The following is a 22,121-nucleotide window of genomic DNA, read 5'->3' on the forward strand; positions in this document are numbered from 1 at the left end:
AGTACTGAGCACCTAACACATCCCACTGAGGCTTAAATCTTCCATTTTTAAAAAAAATTAAACCATTATCAATATGTAACTCCAGTCATTCAGACTTGTTGACTGTACCTTTGTTCTGTAGGCACAATGAGAGACCACTCTAATGGTTTATACTTGGAAAGTTTTCTTCACTTCTATAAGGTCTAAAACAATTGGGTATTTGTTATTTTTTGTTTTTGTGGGTTTTTTTAATTAAATGAAAGCTTAAATTCCATAGAAAATGATGACACCACTGTAAAGTGCTGGTACTTCATACCACTGTATATCAGCCCAGTCTGACTTCTCAATTAGGCTGCCTATTTTTGTGTTTCGTCTGGTAGATTAGATTGTCAAACATGGAATAAAGAAATAATTTCACTTGATATGAACAAGTCAGTGAGCTTTTATTTCTACTTTAAACACAGATATTTTATCTTTTTAAATAACATCTATCAAATAAAATCCAAGGAAATATGAGTCTCTGTCAAAATCTTAGAATTCTAATTACTTTCACTTTGACCCCAAAACACACAATAGAACGGAGTGTAGCAAGAGAGCCAAGACAACTGAGAACAAGAGAGAAGAGAGATCACATATAACAATAAAGAAGGAAGGGGTAAAAAATATAATTAGACCCCCCCCCATGTTCACAACCCAAAAAGTTAAAAAATCATAAATCATATGATTTTTAAAGTAATCCCATGCACTTTTTTAAAAATTCAAGAAATATAGTGTGTAGTTGGTTTATCAACATATGTATAAAGACCTTGTTTTATTCCTCTTTTATGTAACCTACAGCCTTGTATAGACATGATTTGCATTGCTGCCACTCGCCACAGCCTAGAATACATAAATGGACCCCTCTCTTTCACCATGTCTGCACTAGCGAGCTTACAGCGGCACAGCTGCACCAATGCAGCTGTGCCACTATAAGATCGCTCGTGTAGCCACGCTATGCCAATGGGAGAGAGTTCTCCCATTGACATAATTAAACCATGAGTGGTGCTAGCTATGTTGGTGGGGGGGGGTTTTCACATCCCTGAGCGACATAAGTTATACCAACAAAAGTGTTAGTGTAGACATAGCCTTTGTGTAATGCTGCTTCTAATCAGTTAACAAATGTTCCTCAAGGCAATATAAAGAGCCTAAGGTCTTGTCTACATTAAGGAATTTTTTTCAGAGTAGCAGCCGTGTTAGTCTGTATTCGCAAAAAGAAAAGGAGTTCTAGTGGCACCTTAGAGACTAACCAATTTATTTGAGCATAAGCTTTCGTGAAGCTTATGCTCAAATAAATTGGTTAGTCTCTAAGTTGCCACTAGTACTCCTTTTCTTATTAAGGAATTTGTTTACCAGTATAACTACATCAATTTAATTACACTGATACAAACCCAGTGTTGATGGGCTGCATTATGAAATGGTGTGGCTAATACCAGGGTAACCAAATTAAAGTACACTGGTATAAACCTGACCTAGAACTGGTGTAGCCTGTCTACATTAGTTGTTCACACTAGTCTAATTAAATCAATGTTGTTATATTAATGCATAAATTCTGAATATAGACAAAGCCTAACTCTCCTTAATTTTCTCTCCCACCCCCCCACTTCCTCCAACTCTCCATTGACCTTTCATGTGCCACTTCCACTGTACTCCAAGCTCATGAAAGCTCAAGAAAATTATAAAAACAAACTAGGATTATGTAAACAATAGTTATGTACAGCGCAGACTTTTAAAAGAATCTGTTTTCCCCAGGTTATCTAAATACATCGCAATGAGAAAAACATTTAAACTCATACAACAATCATTACCGTCATCAGAGAAAAATGACAAGCATCACACAGTTCTGTAGCAGATGCAGAGATAGAATTCAATGCTGAAGTATGACATTCACTTCCCTTAACCATAAGACCATCCTTTCTCTGCCTGCAGTCCCCTGCCTTCTTCACCATACACACCTTTCAACTTCAGCAAATGAAGTAGGAGTACTACAGACAACACCCTCATTCACCTACACAACCCAAATTCATTCCCAGTGCTCCATCAATTCTGTACACTGAAAGAGGCAGGGTCTGTGGAGAAAGCAGTATATGGTCATGTAATTAAAGACTGTATCATAATATACACAGAAGGGTGCCTAAGTAAGTTTGCATAGGTATAAGTCAGAAAATAGAAGTACAATCCAAAGGAAGCTAATAGAAATTAGTATAAAGTACGGAAGATGAAATGTAAGAAAGAAATTATAAGGCTAAAATGGATAATTTTTGTGTGCATACATTACAATCATAGAACCATAAGACTTGAGAGGGCATTTAGTCCAATCCCCTGCACTCAGGCAGGACTAAATATTATCTAGACTATCGCTGACAGGTGTTTGTCTAACCTGCTCTTAAAAATCTCCAATGACAGAGATTCGTCAATCTACTTAGGCAACCTATTCCAGTGCTTAACTACTCTGACAGTTAGGAAGTTTTTCCCAATGTAAAACCTAAATTGCCCTTGTTCCATTTTAAGCTCTTGTCTTTTTGTCCTATCCTCAGAGGTTAAAGAGAACATTTTTTCTCCCTCCTCCTTATAACAACCTTTTATGTACTTGAAAACTATTATCATGTCCCCTCTCAGTCTTCTCTTCTCCAGACTAAACAAACTCATTTTTTTCAATCTTCCCTCATAGGTCATGTTTTCTAGACATGCCTCTTGAGTAACAGGCCTACCCTATCTTCCTCTTGCTTCCAATGTATTTGTATAATGTTTTCTTGTTACCCTTTTGTCTCTAGCTAGTTTGATCTCATTTTGTGTCTTGGCCTTTCTAATTTTGTCCCTTCACCTCCCTGCTTTTCTTGGGGGGGTGGGGGGGGGCTTGTTTTTATACCAATGCTAGGAATCTGGGTAACAAGCAAGATGAACTGGAAATTCTGATCAATTCGAAGAAACTTGATGTAAGTGACACTACTGAAAACTGGTAGGATGATATGCATGATTAGAATGTTAAAATCACTGGTTATCACCTATTCAGCAAGGATAGTAGGTAAAAGAGGTGAGTGGGGAGGTGGCACCCTACTTCAAAGACACCATGACTTGATTTAGACTTATTGATAACTCAGATCCACAAGATATTGAATCACTATGGGTCAATGTGCTAACTAACAAAGCTAAGGCAGAAGTACTGCTGGAGAACCTGTTGCAGCAGTGGTTCTCAACCAGGGGCATGTGTACCCCTGGGGGTACGCAGAGGTCTTCCAGGGGGTACATCAATTCATCTAGATATTTGCCTGGTTTTACAATAGACTACACAAAAAGCACTAGCTAAGTCAGTAAAACTAAAATTTCATAGAGGCAATGACTTGTTTATACTGCTCTATATATTATACACTGAAATGTAAGTTTTCTGCATTATATAACCTCTTATTTATATCAATTTCTATCTTTTCCCATCTGTAAAATATTGCTTCTCAATTTCTAATTTCTGTCTTCTGTGACAGACCCAGACTGATCGGGTGCAGGAGTCTGGTAGAAGGAAAACACACTGGAAACTGGATGAATAGTTTTCTGTTTCCTGAGCGACCAGGGCAGGCCAATATTTATATTCCAATTGATTTAATTTATAATTTTATAGTAAAAATGAAAAAGGAAGCAATTTTTCAGTAATAGTGTGCTGTGACATTTGTGTATTTTTATGGCTGATTTTGTAAACAAATAGTTTTTAAGAGACGTGAAACTTGGCAGTACTCAAGACAAATCAGACTCCTGAAAGGGGTACAGTAGTCTGGAAAGATGGACAGCCACTCTGTTACAGAACACCAAATCAAACCATACAACAGGATGAGCTACTCCTTAAACAGCTGTTTGCACTGGGTGGAATAAAACCTGTGCTGTTGTGGGGGACTTCAATTTGGAAGACATATGCTGGAGGTCCCATGCTGCTAGTTGTAAAAGATCATTAAAGTTTCTAAAAATTATAGATGATCATTTTCTAACACAAAAGGTATTGGACCCAACCTGAGGTTGCTCTGTTTTGGACCTCACGATGATGGATAAAGATGAATTAATTAACCATTCCTTCAAAAGGGATTATTTCCCAAAGCTGAGGAAAACTATGAGCAAAATGGATTGGGGGGAAAATAGGAATAAAAATTAGAAGTTGAAGTTCTTTAAAATAAGTTTAGTCGACTGTGAAAATCCACAATTCTACAATCAAGAAAAAAGGACAATTTTCCTGGCTGAATGTGTCTGTGAAGTGTGGCAGGGCACCAGCTTTGCCTCGGGGGGTCCTGCGCTTCTAGGCGGTTAGGGTTTGCCTCAGAGGTTTTCTGTGACCCTCAATGTAGCCTCTCTCCCCTCCCAGAGGCAAGGGTTACAGCTTACTGAGCCACCTTCATCATCGGCCAGTCAACGGCTTTGGTGTAAGAATCCTCTTTAGTCCCTGTCTTCCTACTCAGGGAGCATTTGTGTAGAAATGTGGGGTGGGAGACGCAGGCCCACCCTCTTCTCCAGGTTCCAGCCCAGGGACCCTAATTGACAGTGGCAACAAGTAGTTTTCCTATACTACCGGAGCTATAGCCCTTCCCTGGGCTACTTCCCCAAACAGCCCCTCCTAGCACCCTCCTTGGTACCTGACCATGCTTGTTCTCCCGGCTCTTTTACTGCGCACCTTCTTACTTCCAGTCTTCCCACAACACACCAGCTTACTCCCAGCTCCTACCAGCTGGCCTCTCTGAAGGGGCTTCCTTTTAAACTAGTCCCAGCTGGTTCTAAATGGGCTTCAGGTGATCTGATTAGCCTGTTTCCCTTGATTGCTTCTATTGGTTCCAGGTGTCTTATGGAGTCTGCCTGACTTAATTGCTTCTAGCACCTTCCTGACTGCTCTGGCCCCTGCCCTCGTCGCTCAGAAAACAGAAAACTATTCATCCAGTTTCCAATGTGTTTTCCTTCTACCAGACTCCTGCACCCAACCAGTCCGGGTCTGTCACAGAAGACAGAAATTAGAAATTAAAAAGCAATATATTACAGATGGGAAAAGATAGAAATTGATATAAATAAGAGGTTATATAATGCAGAAAATTGATATGGGAAGCTAAAGACACAAGAGAAAAATCCATAGCTAGTAAGATTAAGAACAATAGGTGGATTTTTTTAAAATATATTGGGAACAAAAGAAATCATAGGAATGGTATAAATCCATTACTAGTTGGAGAAAGTAAATCTGTTAATGATGCAGAAAAGGCAGAAGTGTTCAATAAATATTTTTATTCTGTATTTGGAAAGAAGCAGGATGTTTTACTCATATCAAATGATGATAATGAAGTTTTTTCTAGTCTATTAGTAACTAAGAAGGATGTTAAACAGCATCTACTAGGGATAAGCATTTTAAAATCAGTAGGCCCACATAAATTGCACACACAAGTCCTAAAAGAGTTGGCTGAGAAGATCTTAATTTTTAACAAACCATGGAATACCAGAGACATTCCATAAAACTGGAATAGGGTTAATGTTGTGCCAATATTCAAAGGTGTCAAGTGGGATGAGCTAGGTAGCTACAGGCCAGTTAGACTGGTATCAGTCCTGGGCATGATAATGGAAAAGCTGATAAAGAATTAAAGTATTGGAATATAATTAACGCCAGTCAATACTGTTTTACGGAAAATAGGTCTTGTCAAATAACCTCATTTCATTCTTTGATGATATTTCAAGTTTGATTGATAAAGATAACTGCATGGGTGTAATATACTCAGACATTTGTAAGACATTTGTTTTAGTACAGCATGACATTCTAATAAAGAAAGTATTAAATAATACCAAGAGCATACATTGGCAGAGTGGTAAACAGTTATGAGGACAGGTTAGTTAAACAGAGCAATCTGGATCACTTGATGAGCTGACCCCATTAAACATCTAGGAACATCTAGTTAAACATCTAGGAACAAAGAATTCACGACACACCTACCAGATGGGGGACTCTACCCTGGGAAGCAGTGACTATGAAAAGGATTTGAGGGGGCATGGTGGACAATGAGCTGATCGTAAGCTCCTAGTGCAATGCTGTGGCAAAAAGGACTAATGGGCTTCTTAGATGTAGAAACTGGGGAATATTGAATAGGTGTAGGGAGGTACTCTTACCTCTATATATTGTACTGGTGAGACCAATACTGTGTACAGTTCTAGTGTCCACATTTTAAAAAGGATGTTGAAAAATGGGAGAGGGTTCAGAAATGAGCTGCAAAAATGATTCCAGGGCTTGAAATAAAATTCCTGACAATGAGAGACTTCCAGTTTAATCTGTTTAGTTTATAAAAATGAAGATTGAGAGGCAACTTGATTACAGTGTATAAGTACCTTCATGGGGAGAAAATACCAAGTATTAAACAGTTTTTTAATCTAACATTATAAAGGCTTAACAAGAACCAAGAACTGGAAGCTGAAGTCAGACAAATTCAGATTAGTAACAAGGCAGAAATATTTAATAGTGAGGATGATTAACCATTGGAACAAATTACTAAGGACAAGCGATAGATCCTCCATCTCTTGAAGTTGTCAGATCAAGCCTTTCTGGAAGATAGTCTTTAATGAAACACAAGTTATTGAGCTCAATACAGGGGGTCACTGGGTGAAATTAAATGGCCTGCATTATACAGGTCAGACTACATGGTCTTATGGTACCTAAACTCTATCCAATTACTGTAAGTTAAGTAACCTTTCTTTCTTCGAGTGATGGTCAATCACTCATTCTCCTGCATATAGAGTGTAGAGCGCACACTTTGGATCATCTGTTTCCAGAGAGTCCAGTCTCCTGACAGTATTGCAGCTTCCTCTATATTAAGGCTGAGGTGGGCCAGATCAGAATACATGACATCACTCCAACATGTGCTGTCCACAAGGTCTTTTCCATCCAGCTTTTGTTGGATTGAATGCATAAAGCTGGCAGGCTGGTATGAACTCTGGCATACAGAGCAGATGTCCCAGCCACCTGAGCCAGCACTAAGTCACTTGGGAAGACAATGGAAACAGGTTGGTTCAATGCCTCACATCCTTGTTTGTAACATGATGAAACCACCATATGCCTTCAAGATATCACTGATGTTTCATATTGAAAGTATCCAACTGGTGCATTTGTGTCTCTGTTGTGGCCCAGATTTCAGAGCCATACAAAAGGACAGAAGTCACTGCTGCTTGATAGATATGCATCTTAGTTGACACCACAGAGGCTTCCAAAGAGTCTGCATAACACTCAGAGCCGTTCTGATTTGATGTTTCATGTCAGCAAGGCAACCTCCCTCCGTGGTGACAATGGAACCAAGATACTCAAATGAGTTAATGAATTAAACTTCTTCTCCATCAATTACGATGGGCAGGGGTAGAGGTTCATCAGCTGCTTTCATCAGTTTGGTCTTCTTCCATCTGATTTAAAGACCAAGCTGTGACATTACCCAGGATACAATCTGGACTGATGGACAGCTGTGTCCCCATAATTCTCCAACCTGAGGTGCCTTTTACACCACTGGCCTGCTCACACACAGCCTCCAGCATGTAAATCACTCCCAGCTATACGGTATGAATGCAATAGCCAGCCACCCATGAATTATACAGCCGGACAACAACAGCAAACTCCCAATCACGGACTTTCCCCCAGTAATGTGCATCTTGTACTGCCCAGCACCCTCCAGGACAATACAAGCTCATATAAAGTCTGTCATTTCATTAATAGAAAATGATACGCCCATTTCCCAAACACTTCAATCCAAACACACACAGGTTTAGAAAAAATAATAAAACCAATTTATTAACTACAGAAAGATGGATTTTAAGTGATTACAAGTAATGAGGCATAAAAGTCAGAATTGGATACAAAGAAATAAAAGGTAAAACACATACTAATACCTAATGTAACAAGCTAAGTGAACATAAAGCAAAAGTCTCTCTCACCACATGTTTCAGTCAGGACCCTTCTCCAAATTCAGTGTTACCATCTTGTTCTGCGGGTGTTGTTGATGCCATGAGCAGAGAGAAAGGGAGGAGAAGTAATCTGGGGAGTTTTTTTGCCAGCCTGGAAATTTTTTGCTCACACCCGTTTTCCTCCCAAAGAATGGCCGCTTAACCAAGTGATAGTCCATTTGATTTTGTTGACACCTGACTGAGGCGCCAGGTTGTCTTTTGTCTCTGATGAATTGGTTTATGCCTGCTTTTCTGAACTTGGAGCATGTCTCAGTAAAGTTGTACAGTAGAATCTTATAACTTTTCATACAATATGGCCACACATATTTTACCAGGACAATAATGATCAGCACATTATGAGTTTTCAAATGATACCCCCCCAGGCATACTTTATACAAAATCCATTATAGTTTTGTAAAAAGGGTGAACATAGGGATACAGACTGTCACACAAGCCTATTTCCTTCTTCCATAAATATATTCAGTGCACTGATGAGACTAGTTCATGAGGATGCAAACACAGCCCTGTCATCCCCATTTTCAAGGTCTGTTATATAGAAATCATGCACTGCATGGCCAATTACAGTGTTGAAAAGATATGGGGTAGCCATGTTTCCTTGATGGATGCCACAGTTGTATTCAAACCAGTTGAACATCCTAGTATCTAACCAGAAACAGCTCTCACTTTGGCAATGCATTTCTATTAGAGGCTGAGGAGCTTGCCAGGCACAGCAGCTTCCAGGCCGAGCCAAAGGGAGCTATGATCAACAGAGTCAAAGGCAGATTTTAAATCAATAAAGGCTATGTACACCTCATCCTTCCTGCGTAGAAACTCTTTAAGCTTTTTCAATAATTTATCTAATGGTAAAATTCTGCTCTGCGGTTGATCAGATGAGCACAAATCTGACTTACTGTAGAGGCCATAGATTGCTTATGTTGGGTTTAACATGCTCAGGAAGAACCACTGTGAACAGTTTGTTTGGAATGGAAAGCAAAGCGATGCCATGGTGATTGGAATACATCAGAACATCACCTTTCCTTTTCCAAAATGAAAGAATAATTCCACAGGACCAGTAGGCAGGTAGTTTCTCCTTAATCCGTATTTTGTTGATAACATGGGTCTGCCACTCCAAGATGGAATCTCCAACATGCTTGGTTAGCTCGGTAGCTATACAACAAACACCAGCAGAACTTGAGCTTACAGGATGTGCTTCTAACCTCCTCAACAGTGATATACTCTACATTACATATGGGGTGGTTACTCCACTCTTCACATCCTGCTGGAGCTGGGGAGATTTTATGGGGTGGTTAAGAAGCTCCTGAAAGTGTTCTGCCATCTATTCACACATTCTTCCTACGTGTGGACTATATTATTGCATCCATTGCCGATGAGAAAGGTGGTGTTCTGTGGACCAGCTTTTAAGGTGCACAATTCTTTATAGACAGCATCATAGTCATTTTTTACCAATACAGCTTCCATCAATTGAGCATTATTTGCCTAAACATCTCCTAGTCCTGCTTTAAAACTGCGTTACACAAGGCATTGAGGCATCAGTAGTCTTGGTTGTTCCTGTTTAAGTGAGCCATATGTCATTCATCTATGATGTCCGGGGTCTGTTGATGGATCCATTGATGTTTGGGGCTTGGGCACGTTTTCCCCAGCACTCTGTTGAGAGTATCCATAATAGAAGACTGGAAACAGTCCCACAAATTATTGATTTCCTTGTGTTCAAAATTTTCATCTGCAAGGGCTAGAACATCAAATGGTTTGCAGATTTCAGCCTGGTTTTGTACTGTGACTAAATGACTAATGGAAGTCTTGATTTCAGTTGCCTTCAACTTCAGTTTCCCCATGTCCACAAGCAACCTGTGGTCAGTATTGCCAACTTCAGCACCCAACAATAGAGTACACAGCTTCTCCACTGACTAGATATAAGACCATAATCTAGCTCTTTGCCGGTTTCTCCATCATTCTAATACCAAATCCATGTATGTATGTTTTTCCATTGGAAATCCGTATCAGAAACATGGAGTCCAGTTTCAGCACAAAGCTTGAGCAGTCACTCACCATTATTGTTCATGGTCACATCCACAAAGAAATCCCCAACACTTTCTCACCAAGCTGATCTAGCATCTGGTCCCAGCATGGCATTGGCATTGGGTAACACAATGATAATGTTGTGTGTGGCTACTATTCTGATTACATTATACATGACTCATGCATATTGATCCTTGTCCTCCTTGTCGGCAAGAATAGCAGGTGCACAAGCAGCAATGATAGTGATGTTGCCATGTCTATGTGAAAGTCTTGCTATCACAATACATTCGGAGATGGGAGACCAGCTTATGAGGGCTTTACAAGTGTTCCTTGACTAGGCCAAGCCAACACTAATGGTGCCTATCTGTATTCCACTGTGGGTAACTCCCAAGGTCCCATCAAATGATCTCCTGGCAGCAGATAAGACTGAGAGGAAGATGATGGCAGGGTGGCTATGTTGCAGTCTCTAATGCTTCCTGGGAGGCTCAGACCCTCTCTGACTGTAGAAAGGTTGCCCTCAAAGGGAAAGTCCTCCACAATAACTTGAACCGCCTTGGGGACCTGGCAAGATGGCAGCCACGAGGCCTGTTTCATGACAACTGAAGTTGCCATGGAGCAGGAAGCAGAATTATGATCTGTGACCATAAGAGCACCCCAGCACCAGATGGCATACATACACCTGGTATGTAACAGTAAATATCACCTGGTCTGACCAGCTCAATACACCTCTCACACAATTTTCATATTTATTTAAAAGGTGATTTGTAATACATTACTTGAAAACTAATACCACACTGGTCATTAATGTCATTGTGAAATATATGTAACAACACTGCATGTGAAATTATGGATACTGTCTGATACTATGTTTTGGAGAGCATAAACAGACAAAGGAGACAAAACAGTTTGTATCCTAACAAAGAAGAAATGCAAGCACCTCTTTGGCTCAATTGCAAACCATGCCAGGTATGACCAGGGACTGGTAAAATGGGCTATTCGTTTGCCATGAAGATTACAGGAAGATCATTTACACCATAAACCACAGGAGACGACAAAGTTAACGTGGCATTGGCTACCTGGTGGACACACATAGTTTAGCCCCCAGAATGGCTTCCTGATTTTGAAGACAAAGACAAATTTGGGAGATGTAAGAAACTGCTGAAAGACTTTAAGGTATCCGTCACCTGAGAGAAGAAGTCAGTGCTTTGTATATAAGAAAGATTGGTCCTCCTGTTAATCAAGCTGGAGAATGCTGATAACTTGGTGCGAGTAAGTAGGTTAGGCAAAGCTGTATCATGCTAGAATTAAGTTTTAGACATTAGAAAGTGGATTTTTTTGTTTTGTTTTGTTTGTAACCCTTTCATATCTCTTTCATTCTTGCTTGAAATCACTTAAATCTTTGTTAATAAACTTATTCCTGTTTTATTACACAACCATCTTAGTTCTGTGTATTAAGGAGGAGTGCATAACCCTAGCTAGGAGAACAAGCTGTTGTGTGTACTGGCTCTTTTGAGGCAGCGAATTTGGTGTTACCTCTGTGAGTGTCCACTAAGAGGGACTGGACACTGCAGGGGAGATGGTTTTGGGCAGATTCAGGACCAGAAAAATTGTTGGGGTCACCCTGCATGGAGTAAGTGGGATGATGGAAGCCAGAGTAAGGCCATTGTTCTGTGAGCAGGGCAAAGAGTCACAGCAATGTCTAACAAGGCATGGTGTGTCAACCTGGCTATTAGTTTACCCTAACCGATGATGTCCTGAAATTGTGACCTGAACTTCTGCAGAAGTTTGTTGCTGAACTCAGATAGTTTGTCATAATTAATAACATCTTATGTAGAAAATAAAGCATAACAGCAGGCAATGTGGAACTGAAGACTGGCAGAGAAGTTCTTCCACCTGAACAAGTCCTGTCTTTTAGCATCCTTATCAGAAGGAGTAGACTTGAGATGGTGTAGCCTGTTGAGTTTGGTAACCACCTGAACCACCAGGGAGTTCGGAGCAGGATGAGAAAATAGATATTCTGTCCTGTTATATGGTGCAAAATACTTTCTCTCAACCCCCTTCAGGGTGGGGGCACAAGTGGCTGGGATATGCTGTATCCTATTGGCTGGCTCCATTATCGCTTCACTAATGTAAAGTATCTCTTCGTTAGGGCCTGCAATTTGAAGGATGTCAAGCAGCTCATAAGTAGAGTCCTGGATTCCCTCCAGGGGAATCTGTAGCAACTCTGCAATCCTCAGCAAGCAGTCCTGAAACTGCTTGTAGTCATCGAGTGGCAATAGAGAAGCCAATGTCACTGCCTCACCAGGGAATGAGGAAGAAAATGCCACAGAGGAACTGAGTGGTTTGTCTGCTCAGGTTGATTCTCCTCCTCATAATGAAGGGGCTGAAGATCTTCCCTTTATGGTGATCTTTGTGTGTGTACCCCCCCGAGATACCCGTGAGTCAAGATGTCTGCCGTAGGAATACCAGGAATCCCACCAGGGACAGTAGGTGGGATTATAAGGGTAAGAGGTTGATGCCCAAGGGGGAAGATGCCAGTGATCTCAAGCCCTGCAGACTGTCTTTCAGGAATGTGAGGGTGCCCAGGAGAGTCAGGAATCCCTACCTGGGCTAATGTTGTGGCTCAGAGTGGGCAGCGGGAGAACTGTCTTAGTCTCTAGTTCACTGAAGGAATTGGAGTCTTCATTCTCCACTGGCGGAGACAGAGTATGCCTTGAAATAACTCCCTCGGCTGGTTGACGGTACTGGTGAATGGAGCACCAGCAGTGTGGGTATCTCCCTGGAGATGACCAGTTCACAAATATCAGCAACTCTGAGTCAGAATAAATAACCAGGTCATCCAGGATAGTGAACCCTGATCTAGCAGAAGGTGAGTGGGAGGATCTGCTACCTCTTGGTGAAGCGGATAGCACTGATTTAGGTTGGGCAGTGGACATCAGAACCGCTGAATCCTTTTTGCTGCTGCACTGCTGTACCAACTGTGCAGCCAGTGATTGCTCCCTCTTCTCTCTTGCCAGTGCTGCCCCTTCTGTGGCTGTCTGTTTAGGGGAGTCTTGGCCCTTGGTACCAAAGGCTTGGACCCATGTTCCCTGTGAACTCCTAACATATCTGTGTTGGGGCACTGAGTTTCACTTGATTTGGACAGTGTAGGGGAGACGGCCCTCTTCTTAGAGGTCTTAGAAACAATATATAACAATAGAATACCAATTAAAATTTATTACATATTTTTGGATGTTTTTCTACATTTTCAGTATTGCTTTCAATTACAATACAGAATACAAAGTGTACAGTGCTCACTTTACATTTATTTTTTATTACAAATATTTGCACTGTAAAAAAAAAAAAATATTTTTCAATTCACCTCATACAAGTACTGTAGTGCAATCTCTTTATCATGAAAGTTGAACTTACAAATGTAGAATTATGTAAACAAAAAAACTGCATTCGAAAATAAAACAACGTAAAACTTTAGACCCCACAAGTCCACTCAGTCCTACTTCTTGGTCAGCCAATCACGCAGACAAACAAAGTTGGTTACAATTTGCAGGAGACCCTGCTGCCTGCTTCTTGTTTACAATATCACCTGAAAGTGAGAACAGGTGTTCGCATGGCACTGTTGTAGCTGGCATTGCAAGATATTTACATGCCAGATGCACTAATGATTCGTATGTCCCTTCATGCTTCAACCACCATTCCAGAGGACATGCTTCCATGCTGATGATGGGTTATGCTTGATAATGATCCAAAGCAGTGCGGACCGACGCATGTTCATTTTCATCATCTAAGTCAGATGCCACCAGAAGAAGGTTCTTTTTTCTTTTTTTTGTGGTTTGCGTTTTGTCAAATCTGCAGTGAATGTGTTCTTAAAATGAACATGTGCTGGGGTCATCATCCAAGACTGCTATAACATGAAATATATGCAGAAAATTGACGCATTATTTTATTAATGAGAGTCATCAGCATGGAAGCATGTCCTCTGGAATGGTAGCTGAAGCATGAAGGGGCATACAAATATTTGGCATATCTGGCATGTAAATACCTTGCAGTGCCAGCTAAAAAAGTACTGTGCAAACGCCTGTTCTCACTGTCAAGTGACCTTGTAAATAAGAAGCAGGCAGCACTATCTCCTGTCAATGTAAACAAACTTGTTTGTTTTATTGATTGGCAGAATAAGAAGTAGGACTGAGTGGACTTGTATTCTTTGAAGTTTTACACTGTTTTGTTTCTAAGTGAAGTTATGTAACCAAAAAAAAAAATCTGCATTTGTAAGTTACACTTTCACAATAAAGAGATTGCACTTCAGTACTTGTATGAAGTGAATTGAAAAATACTATTTCTTTTATCATTTTTACAGTGCACATATTTGTAATAAAAAAATAATAATATAAAGTGAGCGTAGTGCACTTTGTATTCTGTGTTGTAACTGAAATCAATATTGAAAATGTAGAAAAACATCCATAAATATTTAATAAATTTCAATTGGTAGTCTATTGTTTTAAGTGCGACTAATCGCAATTAATTTTTTGAGTTAATTGCATGAGTTAACTGCGATTAATTGACAGCCCTAATAATTTATTAAGATGTTTTCTATCACCAGCTTAACCACTTTGTGCATTGTGCCCCTTTCCCCTACCTTTAGTCAGTTTGTCTTTTAAGCTAGGTCTACACAGCAGCTGGGAGCGTGCTTCCCAGCTCAGGTAAATAGACACACACTAGTTCTGCTCAAGTTAGCATACTAAAAATAGCAACATGGCAGAGGGAGAATGGGTGGTAGCTCAGTCTGGCCACCTGAATAAAAACCTGCCTGACCCCTGGGTACATACTCAGGTGGCTCAAGCTGTCATGGCCACAATGCTATTTTTAGCTGGCTAGCTCAAGCAGAGGTAGTGCATGTCTGTCTATACATTCTGGGAAGGACCCTCCCAGCCGCAATCTAGACACGCTCTTAGGGTATTTCTACACTTCAAGTGCTAAAGCAGCACAGCTACAGCTGCACTACTATAGTGCAGACACTTACTACAGCAACGGAAGGGGATCCTTCATCAATGTACAGGTTTCAGAGTAGCAGCCGTGTTAGTCTGTATCCACAAAAAAAGAAAAGGAGGACTTGTGGCACCTTAGAGACTAACAAATGTATCTGAACATAAGCTTTCGTGAGCTACAGCTCACTTCATCGCATCCAATGAATGTTAGTCTCTAAGGTGCCACAAGTACTCCGCCCCCCCCCCCCCCCCATGTAGTAAATCAACCTCTCCAAGAGGCGCTAGCTAGATTGACAGAAGAACTGTTCCATCAACCCAGCATTTTCTATATGGGGGTAGGTTGGTATAGCTATGTCTCTTGGGATGTGGATTTTTCACACCCCTGAGAGATTTGGCTATGCCAATGTAAATTCCTAGTGCAGAGCAGGCCTGCATTGTGAATTTTTTCACAGCCCTGAGTGATGTAGTTAAGCTGACCTAACTTTGTAGTGTAGACCAGCCCTAAAAGGATTAACTGTTCAGGACAGGAACCTTGCCTCCCTTGTGTTTACACAATGCCTAGCACTGTAATGAAAATACTACATAATAACAATAATTATAATTTTCAAAATTTTGGATACCTTGATTTCTTTTCGTTTGCTGTCTTCATCTGCTTCATGTTCTACCACTCCCTGAGTCAGATTGGTATAATTTGCTATCTTATTAAGAAGAGATGATACCATGGGGTTGCTATCCATTTCTTCCTGTTGGGATTTTGAAAAATGTTAATATAAAGCAATACTTTAACAGCAAATAAAAACACATTTTAAAACATTAGCCATTTCATGTCAGGTTTTCAAAGCTTCACATGCCAAATGCTGATTAACTGTCATACAGTACCTACTGCCACAAAATCTAGCCAATTATTTACTAGCAACACTTCTGAAGCTTCTTTGGGTGTACAGTGTGTACATAATAAAAATTGTGGCACTTTGTTTCCTAATTCAGAGTATTTTATATTATGTGAAATGATTAGGGGAAACATGGACAATTACATTTTGTTCAATTAATAGAAAATGTAATTCCTATTTGGAAATTTATCTTCTTATATCAGTCTGCAATGAACTATTAGGTAACCATCCCATAAAGAGACAGCTCACTGCATAAAGTTTTGGTCCCAGATTCCTCCCCCTAATAAATATAACTCTCCTTTAAGGGTTTTGTTTTTGGTTTTTTTTTTTGGTAAGTGAAGTTTTCTTTTCCATAACAGGGTTTTCTTCTCACTGTACACTTCTGAGAGAAGGGAAACCCTATATTCAACAGTTAAAAACACAGGAATCTTCAGATAAGGGCTTGCTACAAAACCCCCAAAAGAATATTAGCTTAGAATTAAAAACAAAAATCACAAAAACTTATGAAAACCAGAATATGCAAATTTAAGGTGCTACTTCAAACTAAGCACAGCCACACAACCTAAACTTTGTCCTTATTGCTTGCCAGCATATTACTTTATTTTTCTTTTGGGAATGGGGAACATTTGTCTAAACTCAGGAAAATAATTGTTGGAAATCCTCTACTGAATTTGTGAAGAGGTAAATCGGTGAAGAGATAAATAATGATAAGGACAGATCAGTTGTACAGAGTGATCCAGATTGCATGGTAAACCGGTTCAATGCACTTTAATACATCTAAATGCAAGATTAGTCATCTAAGAACCAAGAATGTCAGTCACACTTATTAGATGGGGAACTGTATTCTGAAAAGCAGTGATTCAGAAAAGGACTTGGGGGTCATGGTGGATAATCAATTGAACATGCGTTGACAGTATACTATGTGGGACTAAGAAAAGAAAACGAATTCCTTGAATGTATAAGCAGGAGATTAGCGTGTTTCAGAAGTAGGGAGGTGTTGTTACCACTGTATATGGCATAAATCAGAATTCTACTGGAATAGTGTGTCCAGATCTGGTGCCCACCCTTTAAAAAACAACAACAACAAACTGGAAAGTGTCCAAAAAAATTAAAAAAATTATTTGAGCCTTGAAAAATATTCCTTATAAGGAGAGATTAAACAAGCTCAATCTATTCAGTTTAACAAGTAAATCTTAAGGGTTACTTGATTTCAAACTGGAAGTGCCTACACAGGGAAAAGATTTTTGATAGTAGATGGCTCTTTATCAAGCACAGGCCCAAAATGTTTGAATGTTAGAAGATGAAGCTAAAATAATTCAGGCTAGAAATAAGACATATATAGTGATGGTAATTTAGAATCATAGAAGATTAGGGTTGGAAGAGACCTCAGGAGGTCATCTAGTCCAACCCCCTGCTCAAAGCAGGACCAACTTCCACTAAATCATCCCAGCCAGGGCTTTGTCAAGCCAGGCCTTAATAATCTCTAAGCATGGAGATTCCACCATCTCCCTAGGTAACCCATTCCAGTGCTTTACCACCCTCCTAGTGAAATAGTTTTTCCTTATATCCAACCTAGACCTCCCCCACTGTAACTTGAGACCATTGCTCCTGGTTCTGTCATCTGCCACCACTGAGAACAACCTAGCTCCATCCTCTCTGGAACCCCCCTTCAGGTAGTTGAAGGCTGCTATCAAATCCCCCCTCATTCTTCTCTTCTGCAGATTAAATAAGCCCAATTCCCTCAGCCTCTTCTCATAAGTCATGTGCCTCAGCCCCCTGATCATTTTCGTTGCCCTCCACTGGACTCTCCCCAATTTGTTCACATCCTTTCTGTAGTGGAGGAGCCAAAACTGGATGTAATACTCCAGATATGGCCTCACCAGTGCTGAATAGAGAGGAATAATCACTTCCCTCGATCTTCTGGCAATGCTCCTATAAATGCAGCCCAATATACCATGAGCCTTCTTGGCAACAAGGGCACACTGTTGACTCATATCCAGATTCTCGTCCACTGTAATCCTAAGGTCCCTTTCTGCAGAACTGCCGCTTAGCCAGTCGGTCCCCAGCCTGTAGCAGTGCATGGGATTCTTCCGTCCTAAGTGCAGGACTCTACACTTGTCCTTGTTGAACCTCATCAGATTTCTTCTGGCCCAATCCTCCAATTTGTTTAGGTCACTCTGGACCCTATCCCTACCTTCCAGCGTATCTACCCCTCAGCTTAGTTTCAACCGCAAACTTGCTGAGGGTGCAATCCATCCCATCATCCAGATCATTAATGAAGATCTTGAACAAAACCAGCCCCAGGTCTGACCCCTGTGGCACTCCACTTGATACTGGCTGCCAACTAGACATCAAGCCATTAATCACTACTCATTGACGACAATCTAGCCAGATTTCTATCCATCTTATAGTCCATTCATCCAATCCATACTTCTTTAACTTGCTGGCAAGAATACTGTGGGAGACCATATCAAAAGCTTTGCTAAAGTCAAGGTATAATGTCAGGGTGATTGAAGTCTGCCATGAGAACCGGGGCCTGGGATCTGGAAACTTCTGTTAGTTGTCCGAAGAAAGCCTTGTCTACCTCATTCTCCTGGTCTGCTGGTCTACAGAAGACGCCCACCCCAACATCAGCCCTGTTGCTCTCACCTCTAAACATAACCCAAAGACTCTCAACAGGCTTTTCTCCAGTTTCATACTGGAGCTCTGAGCAATCATACTGCTCTCTTACACACAGTGCAAATCCTCCACCTTTTCTCCCCGGCCTGCCCTTCCTGAACAGTTTATACCATCCACAACAGTGCTCCAGTCATGTGACTTACCCCACCAAGTTTCCATTATTCCAATCACATCATAGTTCCTTGACTGTGCCAGGACTTTCAATTCTTCCTGCTTGTTTCCCAAGTTTCTTGTGTTCATATACAGGCACCTACAATAACGAGCCAATTGCCCTACTTTCTCAATATGAATCAGGAGGCCTCCCCTGTTGCACCCTCCTCCTTGTGTTTCCTCCTGGTACCCTACTTCCCCACTTACCTCAGGGCTTAGGTCTCCGTCCCCGGTGAACCTAGTTTAAAGCCCTCCTCACTAGGTTAGCAAGCTTGCCTGCGAAGATGTTCTTCCCTCTCTTTGTTATGTGGATCCCATCTCTTCCTAGCAATCCTTCTTCCTGGAACAATATCGCATGGTCGAAGAATCCAAAACCGCCTCTCCAACACCACCTGTGTAACCACATACTTACTTCCACTATTCAATGGTCCCTATTTGAGCCTTTTCCTTCAACAGGGAGAATGGATGAGAGCACAACTTGCGCCTCAAACGCCTTTATCCTTCTTCCCAGAGCCACATAATCTGCAGTGACCTGCTGAAGGTCATTCTTGGCAGTATCATGGGTGCCAACATGGAGAAGTAGGAAGAGGCAGCAGTCCAAGGGCTTGATCGGTCGCGGCAGACACATCCTGAATTCTAGCTCCAGGCAAGAAGCACACTTCTCAAGTTTCCTAATCTGGATGGCATATGGATGACTATGTCCCCCTTATGAGGGAGTCCCCAACCACCACCACCCATCTCCTCCTCTTGGAAGTGGTGGTCGTAGAACCTCCATCCCTAGGACAATGCATCCCATGCCTTCCGGTCAATGGGGTCTCCTTCTGATCCCTTCCTTCAGATGACTCTTCCGCACCATTCTCCTCCATAGTACCTGTTCAGAGAGCCTGAAAACAGTTTCTTAGCTCTATCTGCATTGGGAGTATATGGATTCTCCTCCTCCTTCTTCTTGAGGTCACATACTGCCAGTTTTCTTCCCTGTTCTGCACTGCCCTCTCTGATTCTTCAGCATGCTGTGCTTGCAATGCCAAATGCTGACTTCTATACAGAAAGTCTTCATTTTCTCTGATGCAATGTAGGGTTGATACTTGGGTCTCTAGTCCTTTAACCTTCCCCTCCATTGGAACAACTTACCATCACTTGCCCATTACTTGAAGTCTTTAAATCAAGATTGAAAGTCTTTCTAAAAGAGATTCTGTACCTCAAAACTGAAGATATAGGCTTGAGACAGGAATCACTATGTGAAATGCTATAGCCTACATATGTAGGAGGTCAGACTAGAATAGATGATCCTAACAATCTTAAAATTCTATGAATCTATGAAATGCTAGTCTCTTTAATTATCAATGTTTAAATAAAAACAAAGAGTAGAGGTAGCTCATTGAGCTCAGTGAAATCTATGTCAAACAATGGATCCCATATTAATGTTTCCACCCAGGCCACACTGAGGGTATTGATGATTTGTAAGAGTCTGAATTGGATGAAAGGGCATACAGAAAATGGAATAATAAGGAAGCAGATTGGGCTGTGATCCTGGGAAGTAAAAATCATTTCTAAGATCCCTGTGATCCAATGTCCCTTTGATGCATTAAAACTGTTTAGTGAGGCCTCAGACACAGCAATAAGGTAAGCTTCAAACCAGATCAAACTCCCTATAGGAGCATTTTTTCCCCTCTCTTTCCTTGGGGTAATAGCTATGAAGACAATGGTATGGATCAAAAGCAGCCCTTTTGCTCATTCCCTTCCTCTACAGGGCAAAGGGATACTTCTTGGTATCCTCCTAAGGTTCCAGACATAAGCAGTTTCTCTAGCTCCTCCTCCAGTAAGCAAAAGCTAGCCAGTCTATATCTCCTCTCTTATTGGGAACAGGTTTGAAAGACTATACCCAGCGTGGACTAAAACTACTGAGGACAAACTGCATTTTATATGGTACAATGTGGCTACTTTTCACATTTCATGTTCCTTCCTTAATTTTTTTTTCTTTATCCTGATAGACATCTCTTTGGAACTCCTTCAATATCTTCTTGACTGTGTGCAATTTCACCTGTCCCACCTTGGGAGGGTACCTATTTCAGATTTACTGGGCCAACGTTTTCAAACATAGGACCCTAAAATTAGGAACTTAAATCCGTAAATAAGTGACCTGGTTTTTAAAAATGCAAAGCATCAGTAGCTTCCACTGAAGTTAATAGAAATCTACATATGGATTTAGAAACCTAATTTTAGAATCCTACGTTTGAAAACCATAGCTCTGGATTCCCAAAAGAGGATGGGCACACACTCCCAGATCTAGACTGATCTCCTTTATAATCAGCAATAAGATTCTGGGTGGAGTACGTCTCTCAATCCAGAAAATCTAGAAATGACTATTTCTATGTGCTACAAATCTCCAAAAAGCACATTTGAATGTCTCAGTACATTATTCCCTCTTCAAATACCTGCAGTTCATAGTGGGGAACCTGTGTTTGCAAGATGTGGCCCTTCCTTTGGTCTACCTTTGGTCTGCCTTTGGACTATAAGGTGGATAGAAAGCTGGCTAGATTGTTGGGCTCAATGGGTAGCGATCAACGGCTCGATGTCTAGTTGGCAGCCGGTATCAAGCGGAGTACCCCAGGGGTCAGTCCTGGGGCTGGTTTTGTTCAACATCTTTATTAAAGATCTGGATGATGGGATGGATTGCACCCTCAGCAAGTTCGCAGATGACACTAAGCTGGGGGGAGAGGTAGATATGCTAGAGGGTAAGGATAGGATACAGAGTGACCTAGACAAATTGGAGGATTGGGCTAAAAGAAATCTGATGAGTTCAACAAGGACAAGTTTAGAGTCCTGTACTTAGGATGTAAGAATCCCATGCACCACTACAGGCTGGGGACCGACTGGCTAAGCAGCAGTTCTGCAGAAAAGGACCTTAGGATTACAGTGGATGAGAAGCTGGATATAAGTCAGCAGTGTGCACTTGTTGCCAAGGAGGCAAGTGGCATATTGGGCTGCATTAGTAGCATTGCCAGAAGATCGAGGGAAGTGATTATTCCCCTCTAGTCAGCACTGGTGAGGCCACATCTGGAGTACTGCATCCAGTTTTGGGGCCCCCACTACAGAAAGGACATGAACAAATTCAGGAAAGTCCAGCGGAGGGCAAGGAAAATGATCAGGGGGCTGGAGAACATGACTTACAAGGAGAGGCTGAGGTAACTGGACGTGTTTAGTCTGCAGAAGAGAAGAGTGAGGGGGGATTTGATAGCAGCCTTCAACTACCTGAAGGTGGATTCCAAAGACGATGGAGCTTGGCTTTTATCAGTCATGGCAGATGACAGAACAAGGAGCAATAGTCTCAACTTGCAGTAGGGGAGGTCTAGGTTGGATATTAGGAAACACTATTTCACTAGGAGGGTGGTGAAGCACTGGAATGGGTTATCTAGGGAGGTGGTGGAATCTCCATCCTTAG

The 22,121-nt window shown here is 41.2% G+C and overlaps 1 protein-coding gene across 1 annotated transcript in view; it reads right to left on the reverse strand.

Moving 5' to 3' along the window:
• SLC12A7 (solute carrier family 12 member 7) overlaps positions 1 to 22,121 on the reverse strand; it is a 321,321-nt gene that overhangs the window by 151,913 nt on the left and 147,287 nt on the right. Inside the window, exon 3 of the mRNA XM_074945079.1 lies at positions 15,581 to 15,703. Within this exon, the coding sequence (XP_074801180.1) occupies positions 15,581 to 15,703 (123 nt within the window). The remainder of the gene's footprint in view (positions 1 to 15,580; positions 15,704 to 22,121) is intronic.

Source organism: Natator depressus, chromosome 2, assembly GCF_965152275.1.
Source record: "Natator depressus isolate rNatDep1 chromosome 2, rNatDep2.hap1, whole genome shotgun sequence".
Lineage (NCBI taxonomy): Eukaryota > Metazoa > Chordata > Testudines > Cheloniidae > Natator > Natator depressus.